Source organism: Pezoporus occidentalis, unplaced genomic scaffold (assembly GCF_034315485.1).
Source record: "Pezoporus occidentalis ecotype Australia unplaced genomic scaffold, CSIRO_AGI_Poc_V1 ctg30, whole genome shotgun sequence".
Classification (NCBI taxonomy): domain Eukaryota; kingdom Metazoa; phylum Chordata; class Aves; order Psittaciformes; family Psittacidae; genus Pezoporus; species Pezoporus occidentalis.
Window position 1 is genome coordinate 4,976,016 of NW_026914941.1, and position 16,571 is coordinate 4,992,586.

At 35.1% G+C, this 16,571-nt stretch overlaps 1 protein-coding gene across 1 annotated transcript in view; it reads left to right on the forward strand.

Annotated features, from left to right (window-relative positions):
* Positions 1-16,571, forward strand: part of LOC134168111 (rab proteins geranylgeranyltransferase component A 2-like) — a 66,976-nt gene that overhangs the window by 34,774 nt on the left and 15,631 nt on the right. The window contains exons 9-10 of the mRNA XM_062627461.1: positions 10,547-10,624; positions 15,719-15,823. Of these exons, the coding sequence (XP_062483445.1) occupies positions 10,547-10,624; positions 15,719-15,823 (183 nt within the window). The remainder of the gene's footprint in view (positions 1-10,546; positions 10,625-15,718; positions 15,824-16,571) is intronic.

A 16,571-nucleotide genomic window follows, 5' to 3' on the forward strand; every position in this document is an offset into this window, starting at 1 on the left:
TTTTGAAAAGGAGTAATGCAGTTTTTCCCATTTGACGTTCTGGAGGGATTTGGAGAGTCTGTGCTGTCTGCCATCTCATGAAGGCTCTAAGAAATGACAGACTCATTGTGTCTTTTTCCTTTTTGCTGAGAGTCATCCAAGAATTTACATATGTGGTCATGGTAATAGGTGCTGAGGTAGTAGAATCTCTTCAGCTGCTTTGCTGTAGGAATTGGTGATACACTATCTTTTATGGGTAGTCAGTTAATGACTTGCATTTCCTATAAATGGGCTTTGAAACTGTACGTAGTGTATGCATTTGGTGGACAATGTAACCTTTTTTAAGTAGTTGTTACAGATTCTAGCTGAAATTAGTAATTTTTGTGTCAGTGCCAGTGGCAGTAGTAATTTTGTGGTGGAGGAAAGCTCTGATTAAGACAGTTCTTCTCTTTCAATCCCTATATTTACAAGATTGAGAGTCCAGGCTGAGATATGATGGATCATAAGATTTGTTTTGGAAAGTTCCTGTATATATTTCAAGAATGAGTAATCAATTTTTACCCTTATATTTGAGCTGTTACCTCCTACAAATGTCAAAGCTTCTGAGGTAGTCTCAGGTACTTAAAAATTTCCAATTATGTTCCTGTTACAATCTCTAGGAAGGTTTTAGTGTTCTGAAATGAAGGCTGGACTTCAGGAAACCTGACTGTAATAAGCACTTAGAATTTTATTTCATTTGAATCTATAGGTAAGTATCATGTCTCTACAATAAGTAAAGCGATATGTATAACTTCTTTGTATGTAAAGTGTATGAATTGGCATATTAATTAGAAATTCGATTGTGATTCCTTGTGACAATCAGATAGGACAGATCTGAGTCTTAGCATGTATGCAATTCTGTGGAAGTGTAAAAGAATTGCAGGTGATTTATAAAACATAGGCTGTATCTGAGATGTGAGTTGAGTCCTACATTTCAAAATACGTATTTTTATATTTGTATACCTCTATCTTTGGAGCCAAAAATTTAATTTGATATTGCTGACAATTGTCAGCTTTACCTGGTTTTCACTAAAATACTGAATAGTTTGTGTAGCTGCAGTGCTGCTTTCCTTTTAATTGTTTTCACTGGCACTTCAGGGAAATAATAAAACTTTTGATGTAGTTTAGCTTTTTTAAGACAAACTTGATATATTTCTCTTCACTGTTGGCAGATGAATGCAGAATGGGTAAGCTAGTTAGCATGATTTTTTGTAGGATCAGTTGTTTGTTTTTTCCTCTAAGGAGAAACTCTTTCTTGGGATAAACATCAGGGAAGCGAGATAATCCATCATTCTGAGACCTGTTCACTAGTGATGGATGGATAGATTGGTAAAGTAACTCAATAATCTTCATTTTTTTCAGGTTATTCACAGATCAGTGAGCCTTGTCGTTAATAAAGCTATGGAATGCTTTTGTGTCCTTGCCCGCATTATTTCTCAGAATTTGACAGGCAAAGACTTTTAATTTGGAAATAACCTTTGTTGTGAAATTCATTGTAAGTGTCTGAAACTTTGAAAATACCTCTTGATTTTATCTTCTCAGTGAGGTGTTTGTCAGTAATTTGTTTAGAAAAAGTATTTACAAGTATGAGGAGCTTTTCCACTCATTATTTCACTGACTAGAAATACGGCGCTTTTCAGAAGTGCATACTTTGTGAAGGCCTTCAACCAGTAGAATATATCACATGATACATTCACATGAATCATACAAATGTTGTCAAAGTATATTGATTTCAGATCCCTGACTAGGCATGGAAGTTTTCACATAAGAAATTGTGTTATAGCGGTTAGAATGTGTGCTGTGGTATGGGAAAAATGTATGTAACATTATGTATTAAAAAGGCTGAGAATAACTTACATTGTCCTACTCCCATTCTTGATCATTCTTGTTTCATTTTACAAACATACTTGGAACTTAAGAGCACAAAATACAAATGCTTGAGATGATATTTCTGTAATTATTTGATTTAGTAATTTAGAAGGAAGTGTGTGTATCTAATACGTTATTTGGTATGATCTCTTAAGTCTTCTAATAAGTAAATCACTGCTTACATGGGGATGTGCGGATTCTGGCTTATGTGTTCTTCCTGAGAATAATGACTAGGACATAAAAATATGCTACAGCATTATCAGAAGATCTGTGGAAATGACATGAATGTTTATTACTGAAGCACGTCTGGGGTGTAAATGCAAATGTAATGTAACGGAGTCCTTTTTCGTTAAACTAGAATGCAGAGAAAGGTAGGTCCCAAAACATTACAGAATTAGTAAAACAGTCCTTGAATTTCATTGAGGGTTAAGATAACTTGAATTTTTCTTGAGGCAGAAAATACATAAATGGATTTTACAGATGATCTAATGCTTGGTGACTGGTTTCTAGTCACTCTTTTTTGTGTCTCTGCCCTGTGGTACTGATCATCCAAGCTCCTCTTTGAGGGCAAAACTGTGAGGTAATTGCAGCTAACTGACCTTGTACAAGGAACAACTTCAGCTGTTTGAGTTTAGCATCCCAGAGAATGATTCTTAATGTAGATTTACTAAGAATACTGTTAATGGCAATATCCTTGAAAAATGTTTATGTAATTTCTTCCATTGTATATGGCAGTATTAAGCAGCTTCTCTTTCAAATTCCAGTAAACTTTTCTTCCATTGAAAAGCCAGTATTGAGCAAATTTCTTTTCTTTCCAATGTTGGTAAAATTTTCTTACACAGCTATACGAGCACAGCTACAATATGGTTAAAATGTGATGTTTATCCTCTAGCTCATGTCAGATCTTTGCCCAAAACACAGTCAAGGGTACACTGCTTGAAGTGCAAGTTAATTTTCTAGTAACTTCATGTTGAGGTCTGGCTTTAGATAACTTGTGAAGCAAGATGTAAGTGTAGTGAGTAAGTCTGTCGAACATACTGTTTAGGGCTAACAAAGTCCTTTTTGAGGAAACAGCATTTTTTACCTTGTGGTTGTGACCATTCACAGTCTTCACAAAACTTAGTGGCTCTGGAACTATTTCTCTTAGACCTAGTCTCAAATTTCATTTTTTTTGGTGAGAAGACAGTAGCCTCATATTTCATCATATCAATCATCATCATTGAACAGTGTTTGCATTTACTTTGCAGTTTCTGGAAGCACAATAAATCTATTCCAAAGCAGAATTTATTAATAACCCTGTTTGCTTCAACAAGTGACAATACTTTTCCATTAGTAGTTTTTTGGGACTCTTGCTGGATGCATTCATACCAAGATAAATTTCCAAAATTCTTTGTGACTTAGGATTTTAGCAAACAGTTTTATTTTCACTCCTCTGGAGATTTTCTTGTCAATAACTACTAGGTTGATTTGATAAACTTAAAGCAAACTTATCATTCTTTATAAATGTTTTATTTAAGAAGGCAAAATCCTCGACTCTATTTTTTTAACTAACAAGCAAAACACCACCGAACACTTCTGCTGGAAAGAGCAGTTGTGTTCAAGAGAGGAAATCTAGAATTTAACACAAGCCTGATGATTTTTTTTAAACGTATTTCATCAAGAGACCTGTTACCGTGCAGTAATCAAGCCATCAAGAGTTTGTGGTTAGACTTGGGTTTTTCTTTCATCAGCTTTGGAAGATCTCTTTTCTGCACAAACAGATTTTCTCCCTTCTAAGTGTTCAAAGTTGTAGGATGTCACATTTAATTTATTTTTTCATAAAACAAGAAATTAGATTAATCTTTTGCAAAATACTGCTTTCAAAATCCTTGTATGCTAAATGCATTTCCCCTTGTAGAGTTTCTTTAGTTTCCTGTTGTAGAGAGGGTTGTTCTCAAGGGTCTCTCATCCCTGTGTACCTCTCAGGAGCTTAGCATCTTTTTTTCTTATTCATCAGAAAGTAGGAGCCAACAAGAAACTGAAGTTGGGTGGGTTGTTATGCTCTCTTGCAAATTGCAGGTCTGATATTTCTTCTACAAATTGTCCTTCTGCAAAAAGTAAAGATATAGCAGAAAAAAGAACGTCACAGCTGCTGATTCAGCAGCTGAACAGCCTGTGTTACACTTGCAGACAAGCAGCGGCCAAACTGGCCATGTTCGTGTAACCTGTGTGAGGGTGATGTTGAACCAAAACTCTTCTGTTCAGTCAGTGCTGTGCTTCAGAAGTGCATTTGTGCTCCAGAAATGACGTTAAGCTAAGTAGCTGCTATTCTAAAGCAGATTTCTGTAAAATACTGTGCATGTATGTGTTAGCACTTGGTCCTGTAGTTGTTCTATTTATGCAACATTTCTTAAATGGGGATTTTTGTTCCGTGGTTATTTTGAATGTGGAAGATGGGAAATGAGTTCTGTAGTTGAACACTTGTAGAAGACGACAGCTGACGAGCACATAATTACAGACAATTTGTGTGGCGTTAATGAGTTTCAAGGCGGTTGGTTGGTTGGTTTAGGAATTTATTAATGGCTGCAACCAAACTACTTTTTCACCACTCTTAGAAGAGCTGTTCAGAGACTCTACAAGAGTTGTTAGTAATATGGCTCTTGTGTTAGTACTAAGCTTGCTAATACCGCAGTTGCTTAAATTACTAACAGATTGTCAAGTGAAAATGGAACTTAAACACGGTCTTACTTTTGTCAGCAAAACTTTCTCAGGTTTTAGAAACAGCTTAATAAATCTACCCTTGCATGTAGTGAAACTGGAAGTCTAGGAACATAAAAATATATGATTAACAAAGCTTTTTATTGCAATGTCTTCTAACATTTGAGTTTCAGCAAACAGAATTGGAATCTTGAGCCTATAGAAAGCAGCATTGACTTGCCAAAGCCCTAAGCTTTCCGGTCACGTAATAGGAACCCAAACATTAAAACTTTTGAAATAGTTGCACTTCAGTGCAGATTTGGCCATTCTGATACCATGAACAATAAATTGTCATGACTCTAAAATAGACTTAAATTATCCCTGTCTTGTAATTATGGAAAAAAGTGCACAGTCTGATGCGTCATGGGGCAAGTGTTAAGTTGGTATATTACTCAGATTCTTGAGTTTTGTGTTCTAAACAAAATCAGGTACACCAGGTTTTATCTATTTTACTGTCAAATACTATATGCTCTACTAGAATTCTTCACAGTATGTGAATGTATATTTCTATACATAGCTGCCTAAATCACATACAAAATAAAGGGAGCGATTTCTTAGTTTTAAAATGAAATTTGTTTTTTTAAATCACTAGAAAAAATACAAAATACTGAATTGGCTATAAAATGACATTTGACTGGCCTACTTCTTTTTCCCCCAATCCCTGTATCAGCTGTGGCATTTCCTCCTGGAGCTGTCACCATTCCTGCCTGCTGTGTCTTTCTCTATTGGAAGAGTTTGCTGTAAGTGAAATTAGCGGATACATTAGTTCTCCCCCCACAGTGTTTTGATTGGGAGCTTTGCCATTACAGCAACACTTTCTAAAGCATTTCCCAGTCACAGTGCTTGTGTTTTACCATGTTAAACAGAAGATCTGGTGAAAGAAATTACCTCGCTGTATGACTGCAGGCATACAAATTGTAGTTCCTGCCAAATACTCTTTGGAAATTAACTAATTTCCATTTGATAACTATGTGGGAACTTTCTGACAGTTTTAAAACTGTCATTTTGCTAATTGGATTTAGAAATGGGGATGATTCTCTATAAACTTTTAGGACTTCTTAAATTTCACAGGAATGCTAAACACAGTCTTCAGGAAAAAGTCAGTGTATTTCACTCTTCTTTGAGCATAGTTCTTTGAGCGTATAGTTCTCCAAATGCCAGGACGGTTCTGGTTCATGTCAATTATTATCTCGTCGGTGTTGTTCTTTGGTTGTGTTTGCTTTGTAGGGGGATTTTTCATCTTCATCTGAGTGGGTGCATATACTGAGGTTTGGCTTTTTTATGGGATGTCTGTGCTGGGAAAAACTATACTTTTAACTGCAGCCATTTTATTTATTTGATGTGTCTGTATTCTACTTGATAATGTTTTTAGAACACAGAGCAATATTGTAGGAAATGCTGAAGTTCTATGGAACTTTCAGGAAACACGGAATTTAACATAAGAACCGGGTCACAGCTTGCTCTGTGTGTAAAAATAAATTGAAAAGAGGACAATCCATTAATTCAGCACTTGGCATGTTTCTCTTTGATCTTTCTCCAAAGCTTGCTGTGCTGTACATGCAGAATTCATCTTTAAGGAGAGAAGCAAGTAGATTTTGTTATAGAAGACTGTACAGTTGAGGAGAAAAATATTTAATTTCTTAATTATTCCATACCTTTTAGAAATTAGAAGACAAACTATATGATAGAAATAAAAAACTAGGGGTTTGGTGTGAAGCTGTGATATGACTTTACAGTTCTTTTATGTAGCTTCGGAATGAGCAAAGGGTAAGTCTGGAGTTTAAGGGTGTTTATGGTATCTGTGTTGAAAATCAAGATGCCAGAAGGAGAGACATTCTATTTTTGTTCAATTAATATTGGAGAGCGTTACATCAAAGCAGTAAACTCCTCTTGTATCAACAGATGCAGCAACCCTGAAGCCTATTTTCTCTCTTGTTACATTAGTGTTTAATTAAAGAAAACAACTAGTTGGAGGCAGTTACTTTCTGTGAAATGTAATGAAGATTTATTTTGTAGGTGACCTTCACTATATTAGCTGAATCAGTAATCAGTAAAATTAATAGAATAATCAAATTATATACAAACTCATAAATCACTGTGAATATGCTGTCAAAAATTCAGCTTTTCATATGTCCTATTGTTTCACAGCTGTATTAAAAATTACAACTGCCGATTCTTGTCTTGATGGGAACCGAAATGGCATTTAAAGACTGCATTATGGAGGGCTACCAGGCCAAAAATTTTCACAACTGTTAATTTAGCTGTAATATGATTTGATGTCACCAGGGCAAAGTTGAAGTGGAGTACAGTGTTGTTGCTATCTTTCAGCAAAACTTGAATTATTAGTGTAGGCAGTCGCCAGTTAATTAGAGTAATATCAGTTTAAATGTCTGTCATTTAGGGTTAATGGTATCAGAGAGTTGCCTTGTACTTGAAGTACAGTCAAATCATCTTGAATAGCCTATTGTATGAAAGCAATGTTAGCACAATGATTTTACTTTACCATAAATTATCGGGATGCCATTGAGTTTAATATTTCAGTTTCTATATTTAAATAATTTTTGGCAAGTTCTTCCTAATCATGTCATTTTTCATGCTAGGCTATTTTAATAGGTATTTTTGCCTCTTTATAATTGTTAAACACAACACAATCAAAATTCCTTTCCATTTTCATTTGAAAAGAGAAGTTTTCCACTGGCCTACTCTGAAAACAGGTCATGCCCTCCTCCACTGGATAGCAGGCTGCTCTTGAAAATAAGTAATTCACATTTTTGTGCAGCCGAGCAGCAAAGTTCTTTCAAAGCACACTAGAAAAATAAAGTGCATATATTAAAAGCCCCTAACTGGTTGAAGTTAAAGGAAAAATATAATTTATAGTTTCTAATAGAAGAATCTCAGTTCTAGTTAATAGTGCTATTCTTATATACAGCATGTGAAATAAATTCATCTGAGTTGATTTGAAAGATCCTAATACATGCTTTGTCAGGCAAGAAGCCATTGATTGCAGCATTAGAGATAATAAGCCCACAGCTCAAAGCTCTGTAATAATTCTTCAGTGGATGTTTAACCTTTGTGTTGTCATCAACAGTCTTCAGAAAACCAAGGCTTGGATTCGACATGGTGCAAATTCTCCCTGCTTTTGCATGGGTAAAGGAGGTATTTCTAGGGAACCAGATAATCTGATTCAGCCAGTTGTAAGATACTGATGAGCTCTCCTTGGTGTGCTGCCTTTTCGAGTACAGTTCCAGAGATGTGAGTTCGTAACACACTTCAGCTTTTTGCCATGCTGCATAATTCATGAAGTTTAAAAGGTATTACGATGCTAACTGTCTTTGAAATATATAGTAGGACTTTCGAATGCCAATATGGATTTCATTTTAGGAAGCCAGGTTCACAAATGAAAGTTCTCTTTTCAAGTTCATCATCTATGAAACAGATACCTAAAGATCTTCAAAATAAAATAAAATTAAAAAAAAAAAACAACCAAACAACAAAAACCCCACCTGTCAATAAACCAGGAAAATCCTGCTATCATCTCAGGCACCTGGGAGAGCTATGTTCCACCAAACCAGCCTGCCTTTCTTATATTGATGGTTTGCTTTGGCTAGCCTGACACCTAGCTAATACTAGGCAGGTATTAGAAATGTAGCCATACTAATCTGTTTAATTACAGTGTAAACTATAACAAAAGGTAAACAGAATTACACATTTTAAATACAATGTCTAAGCAGTCCCTGGTAATGAAACAGCAGATAGGATCTGTAATTTTTAGGCCCTCCCAGTTTCAGCTCTGTTGTTCCATCTGTGAGCTTCACATCGTGTAGCTTGGTCACACCCCAGCTTGGCTGAATAACAGGAACTCAGAAAACTCAGTTTCCGTCTCTGACATGGTGAGATGGAGCAGTGTCACTGCACTGACTGTGCTACAGACTGCTTTGTGATTTAGTCGCTGGAGGCTATTTACTTTTGAATAATAGGGATCCCAGGAAGAACACAGGTGTGTTTAATTTGTAGGACAAAGGAGGAATTGTCAAATGGCACTTGGTAGCATTTGACAGTTGTCTCTGATAGAGCTGTCCTCTCTGAGAAAAGGTATGCAGTTTGTGTCAGTATGCCGATTATTTGTTTGTTCTTTCTTTTCAGTGTACAGGAGAAGAGGTCAGGGGTAGCTGACTGATCCAAATAAAAAATTACATTAAAGATTCACGAGAGAGATCAGACGTTGCAAACAGTCCAAACCTGAAATTACTTTGTAGAGTTCAGGCACATCTGCCCCACCTTTTTTCTTTACCTTTTTCCACTACGTAATTTCCATGCTGACTGGAGTAAAGAAATCATTTCTTTTTTAACATAATTTGAGAAATATATTGTAAAATGTTCTACTGGTTTACCTTTTGTCACACCAAGTTCTAGAGAACTTCATCCTCCATCTTGTATTATTCTTGTAATAGGAATGCTTCTGAAACAAATCACTGTAAAAAAAAGCTGACTGGAGTTTATCTTAATTGACACGTAATCATGAAGCTTTGTGCTTGACAATCTCTAACTTATATCCTGTTTCTGGAGGATCCTGACTTTCTCTGCATTATAGTGGTGTCACAGGAAGTTTAAAGAGGTTTTCTTTAAATACATAGTAAAAAGAATATTGGTTCTTTGTATTGGCTTGACAGGATTTTGAAGAATGTGGGGTTATATTAAAACCTTTCAGGAGCTAGAATTAAAGAAATGTTAAAACTAGTGATATCACAGTCATCTCAGTGTTAATGTGGGTCCAGTAAAAACTTCAGGCACCACATGGCAAAAACTAAACTGTTATTTTGTGAATTAATTTACCTTGTGTCACATCAAATCGTAGAAAAGTAATCCCCAGAGACTAAGCCTGGCTTTTAGCAGATACAGGAAGTCAAGATGCAGGGATTAACCTGGGATCATGTTTACCACCAGACCAACTGAACTTCTACTGTGCAGAGCAGTTTCAGGCTTTGTGCATAGGAAGGAAAAATCTGGTGACAAGTTTTAGCCAGAGATAAGTACAAAGAGGTGATGAAACAGCCTGGCTAGTGTTGAAATTTTGCAGTGGGCTGCCTTCACATGTCCCCCATATTTAAATGTCATTATCTAGTTTATTTAAATTCTAAGTCTCCTTAGTGTTTACAAACAGGTGAGTTGCAATACTGGCTTCATGTTTGGGAGCATTAATTTTCTTTGGTTTAGGTGTTGGGTTTTGGTTGTAAGTGGAAAACTGTGAAACAGCTTAGCATCCTTTAGCTTTTGAAAACCGACCTGTCAACCTGGGTCCTGTTTTAATTTAGGATTTATTTTTTTTATTGTCAGTCTAGACACAATATCTTGAGCAACAATATCATGATATGTTTGTAAGAGGTCATCTTTAGGTTGGAAGAAGTCTTCATTCTGTTGTGGCACTTCTCAGTGCCCTCAAAATCTGAGCTGTTGCTAGTTAATGAAGTTCTGATGGTACATTTTGTAAGAGTAGAAAAGTGCTTCTAGTAAGAGGTTGGGAAGGTTATCATGCGTTCTTACTTACTTTACAGCATGTGCAGTACAGCTTGGGCAGAATATCAGTAGATATTCTATGCATTGTCAGTAAATAGGTGCTTTCCAATTCAAATGACTGAAATGGTAACAGAATGAGTGTTCAAGCTAATGTAATTATTCATAAGAATAAGATAGATGCTAATAAAAGAGAAGTTAACAACATATCCTTTAAAAAAACTATAGGACATTCTTTATTTTGATTGGTTTTGATTGTCTGAGTCTGTCTGAGTCAGAGATTAAGACGTCATTGAAAATGTACTACAACATGCACAGTATTTTGCCATGCATGTGACACACACTCACACTGATTACAATTGGTCATTGTTAGGAGTAACGTTTGTTTTTCTCCCCCCCAATATGTTTCTAGGTTGTGTGCTGTATTTGGTGGTATCTATTGTCTTCGCCATTCTGTGCAGTGCCTTGTAGTGGACAAAGAATCTGGACGGTAAGGGTAATATAAGTAACCTTCTGTTTATATACAAAAATACAGATGAAAAATGTGTTAAGTCAATTTAAAAAAAAATGATTCTTCAAAGATCCTCCTTGGTATTAATAACACATCAACCTTGATTAAAAGTAATTTGTGTATCGGTCCTCCAGAACAAGGAAAGTGGGTCTAGAATATAGAAACTAAATTAATTTCCCTGTGATATTACTACAGCTCCTGATCACCCAAGCTTGGAAGACAAATCATTTCAGCTGCCGGGGGGGCTGGTGATGAGTGATGTTAGTTTTCCTTGTGGCCTTACCTACTCTAATTGATTTTCATCAGATGACAACAAAGCCCTCTGTTATTGCATTTTTAAAAATGGAGCTCACCTAAGGACTCATCAGATTAATCTTTGCTGATAATGCATGTCACTCCAAGAGAAAAGACTTTAATGAGTTTTTAGGTAGATTGTTGTCATAAACTATGCTGCCCTCTTATCCTAGGATAAATTCTTTTACAACAATATCAGGCCTGTAGGCAGGTTTAAAGTTGAGCTAAGAAAAATCAACCCATAGTTTTTTCCACGGCGGCATTTTTCACACCTCTTTAAATTGTCACAGTTTCTGTTGTATACATTCAGTTATTAGTCTAACTGGAGACTTCAAATGTCTGTTTCAAGCTTAATTTCTATAATAGAAAAATTCAAAGCATTCTGTAGAAAATTTTTAAAATTAAGCTGGAAAATATGTGGTAACATTTTATTAGGAAAATTAGCACTTAAATAACCAGTGTAATGTGTTTTCTTTCCAGTTAACAGTGCACATTTGATTCTTTGAGCATGGTACTTGTAGCTTGATTTGTTAAGACATGGTCAAGCAACAGATTTGATCTTTGTCAGTTCCTTAAGTTTCTGGAGTTCGTTGCACAGTTCTAGACTTTGAGGTGCAAATGTTGTTGTTTTAAGTGCATGACTTGCACACAAATGAAATTATGCCCTTTTCATAAACTCTGTACTTTAAAAGTAGTATTTGACATTTTACAGTAGGCATCTTTATTTTACAAATACATTTAAATAGTCAACTTGTTCTTTCAGAGGGACAAAGCTTGTTGTTGTTAGCAACTTCCAAACACGGCTCTAGGGAGAGCTTAACTCATCAGTGGTGTTGGTTGCCCCAAGAAGTTAGCAGCTTCTGTTGCACATTCTGAAGACCTCTGAAATTAATGTTTTCTTTGTTAAGCTCATATGTATTCCAAAAAGCAGGGAGTGCTGCTTTTCTTTTATCCTGCTTTTTACGTTTCAGACCCACTAAGTTCCTCAGGGTTCCAGATAGCTTTCAAGTGTCTTTTTTAGCTATTGGGCTGCTTTAGTGCTTTATTTCTGCAGTTTTCAGTGAAAACTGAAGGATAGATTTTTGAGATGCAGAGTTACTAAAATATTTTTAAAAGACTTTACCAGACTTTCATTATTCAAAAAAAAAAAAAAGCTCTTTTAATAAAGACATGATCTGATGCTGAATATGAGAAGCACAGCCCACCCAGTTTCCCAGGGTTAGTCACCTAGGTTTTACTTGGTGCCGCCTGCCTGCTGCTGTTGGCTCTTTTTATGTCTCCCATAGTTTGAAAGCAGGTATTTTACCAAGTAGCATTTCTACATCAGAATAAAAGTAACGAACCAAAAAAAAACATATAGACGTGTCAGACTTATTTGAGATAATGCAAATAACACAGCGTACGTCAAAATAAGTTTAAAAAAAAAAAAGTATTTTCTGCAGGGAAAGTTGTATAATGTTCTCATTTTTCCCTAATAATTTCTTTTAAGTCCTAAACGTTGTCTTCACCATAGCAATCATGTTGCGCAAAAAGCTGAGTTTCTTTGACCCAGGTATATGTATATGTTTTTATTCAGTTATATTCTCTTATTTTTCTTTTCCTTCACTTGAATGCAGTACTGCTTTTTCTTGATAAGTCTTTTCCTTAGAGTATTACTTAGCAAGTTGTCCACTTTGTTGCTAAGGTCTTCACTCTTACTTTCCCTTCTTTTTCTTTCTTCCTGTTATCTTTTTCCTTACTAGGTTATTTCCTTCCTGCACCAGCTCTGATTTCCTCTTTGACTTTGGGCTTCAGTGTTTTGCCTAATAAAAATCAGCTATCAAATTGTTAATGAGGGTATTTATGAGTTACTGAGCTTTTGAGTCAACAGGCCATTAATAGTAATTGGTAATAGAGAAATTCATATCTCGTTGTCATTACAGCTGCTGCTGTAGTTTCAGAGGCAGCTTCCCTTCATTACAAATAGGTTCAACTCCCAGCAGTAGAAATGTAGCCAAATTGCACAATATTCATTACTATTTTATAAGCATCTTCCATAGGCTTCCAGACGTCATCAGTATCTTAGTGCAGTTATTTTTTCATTACTTTTAATATTCTTTCTTTAGTACAAGTAGAAAAAGAAAATTTGTACTTGGAGTGATAGCCTTGATTTTATTCTCAGACTTTTTGTTGATAGTTTAGAGTTTAATAGGAGGTCCTTAAACATTACCAGATTTTATTCCAGCTCCTTTCTAGATGTGGCTAGCATTCTCTTCAGCAGAAGGAAAATAAAACCCCATTCAATATCTAGTTGAATTTCTTTTGCACTTTTTTGCTACCCATAACTGTATATGCAGAGAACAGTAGATTTTATCCCCAACTACACAATTACTTTTATTGTTTTACTATAATCTTTTTTGTAAGATTTAGGGAAGACTGTGTGAAAGTAGAGAAGCTTTTAGATGGACCTATTTTAAGATTTTGGTAATCCACTTGAAAATGTCTTTTTTTATTTTTTTTTTATTTTACCTATTATATCAGATGAGGTCTGCCATTTAAGGCATACACAGACCATCCTGTGTTCATGATAGAACTCTGATGCTCTGTTAGAAAATAAAACCATGTCACATTCCTTAGGTTGAGAAAAAGGCACATCAAATGTACACATGTTAATTATTTTTCTTTCTGTTGTTTATTTTCTTCATGTTTGTTATAGGTCCCTTTTTTGGGTACATATGATAAAATTTAAAGTACTTTCAATTACATGGATTGCGTTCATAATAATGGTAGGCATTTTATGTTGATCACACTTTACATCTGTTTCCAATTACATAATTCTGTCTCAAAAATGAAAAAGATGATAAATGGAAATTTATACATCTGTAATAAAAAGGTATAGCAAACACATAGTAATTTACATATCTTTCTTGAAATACTGCATACTGGCTTTGTCAGTGCTAGTAAGTCCATTTCAAGGATGTCGCCCTTAGTCCATTAGTTTGGATAATGAGCCCTATAAAGTACATTTATAACTCGTGGCACTGCAAGGAGATGGATTCTAATTTTCATCCTTTTATCTAGACACATTGAAAGAAGGTCAATGGAGGGTTCTGTATGATTCATTGTCGCAACACATATCAGATGACAGAGACCTGATAATGTCAGTGCATAAGTGTTTTCTGTATTTGGAAGCAGTACTTGAAAGAAATTTTCTCAGCATCATCCTTTGAAGTAAAGTGGAGACTGAAATTAAAAGTGCTATCTCTCTGTTTAAAATCTTATCAAACATAGGATGTGATAGCTATTCCTGAACAAAGGAGAGGAAACAACACTTAGCAGGAAAATAAAAACTGTAGTTGCTTTTGCTGGCTTTGAGTGATGCAACATGACATTTAATCAACCTTTCCCCTTCGATAATGTGTAGGGGGGTGGCAGGGGAAATTGTTTCATAAACAATAAGAAAGGTTATAATTAGAAATGCACTGTAGCAGCTTGACTTCCTTGTTTATTTGCAGTATTCAAATGAGTGCCTGAGAATGAAATCACTTGGGTTAACATTAAGAAAAAACTTCTTAAAGTTACAAGTGAAACACATGTTGGATAGAATGTGATTGAAACTGTACAAAGAATACTATGTCTTTGAAGTTAAACAGTGCTTGGGCTTTTAGTCTTCTTTTAATTACTACTTTCAAGTTATCTGTTGAATTTGAATGGAGGTATATATGTACTATCTAGGTTCCTATGAAATCAGCGTTAGAGCTAAGAGTTTTAAAAATGTGCTTAATTGTCATAAACCTCTTACATTTGTAAGCATTGTGTGCATCCATCTTCAGTTTGCATTTCAGACTATGGAAGCAACTGGTGTACACAAGCTAGTGGCTAATTTGGTTCTCATCCCTAGCTATATAAATTGTTTTGATCACTGAAGTTAATAAAGTTACAGAAATGCTGTTTATTCATAAGGCATAATTTGCATGTCAGCTATTTACAGATACAGAAATAATGTTGTGCTGTGATAAAATACTTAAATCTGTGAGGGATCTCTGTCTTAGGCATCATTTTGTTTCTTCTGATATTTCTCTATGCATGTGTGTAAATGTCTGTGAGAGAATTTTTTGCTTTGAATCCTGTATATTAAATCTACTGAAACTATATATACTGATTCAGAAGAATTTAATTAAAAAAAGTAGTAACTTTCATACACCAAACAAAAATTAAGTAAAGCTAATGGGCTTTATACAGTAAATATTCAGATATTTCAGAAAACCTTAAAATCATGTTTTAGAAATCAGGTTTAAGCCTTAAAGACTCTTAGGTTATGGAAGCAAGCTATATAAAGAAATTGTAATGCACATATTTTGCTTGCACTTTAGATAGCAAAAGCATTCATCAGGATAGGTACTTCTCATACCTGTAAGGGTTTCTGAAAATGTGATGTCACAGTTTGAGGAAAATTATGTACAACTAAATAGAACACCTGTGCAATCAAATGCCAGTGTTATTAGCTTATATTTAGTTTTCCTTATAAAGTGACCAACTAACTAATGTTCTGGTATTACCTACAATGGCATGGCATGTAAAAAACTGTATATACCAGGTAGAATGTATGAGTCTAGGATTGAATTACCATTTTCAGTTAAGTTGGTTTAGGGGTTCACATGTTAAAGCAATGTGTAGTTAAGTTACTGAAAGATACAAATGAGATGCTGTAGAACTCAATTTTGAAAAGTTACACATGCCTTTGTTACCTTATGTCTAAACTTTATTTTTTTTTTCATTTTGGCTTGGGTTTTTTAACAGATGCAAAGCTATTGTGGATCATTTTGGACAAAGAATAAGTGCTAACTATTTTATTGTGGAAGATAGTTATCTTTCAGAGAGCACATGCGCAAATGTGTGTTACAGGTATGTAATAAAACAGTAAAGAAAGTCAATCTCTTTAAATAATGGTGCATAAAGTACCCTGTAAATTGAACTTAAGAGATTGTTGTTTCCTGCTCTATCTTTGCAGTACAGCTTAATTCAGTCCGTAGTTTTTCTCTGCTTCTGTATACACTTGAGGGCAAACTGTATACTTTCTATTTTAGGTGTTTTTAAAATTGTCCTCTAAATCATATTCCCCTTTTCCTTATTAAAAAATCCAAAAGCTAAGTGGGTTGGGGATTTCATATTTAGTAAAAGTGTTTGGAAGGTGGAGGTGCTTGCTGCTGTTCCCTCTTTAAATCTGGTCAGGTTTAGAAAAGTATTGAAAGACATACTTGTCTGTGATTTTTGTTTTCCTTGCCAAAAACATTGTGCATATACAGCCTTTGCCTTTGAAATACTGCAGATGAGATATTGCCAGAACTGGAGTAGTAGTTGTGATGCAGAAAGAATTGTAGGCAAGGGAGGATTAGAAACTTCAGTTCAGGAACTCCACCCTAGTGTATTTCCCCATAAAATGAAGTGTCCTGTGCTGTTTGGAACATAAAAAGTCCTATAATGTGCTGCTATTAATCTTGCTCAAATAAACAAAAGTTTGTTTGTTTTTTCTAAAATGAGAAGGATATTCAAGGTAGTTCATAGAATGGGACTGGATCATTTATCCAATATCTGTTTTGGTGACTGAGAATACTACGTTTATGTTCTAGATGTGCTCCTTCAGCAGCAGGGC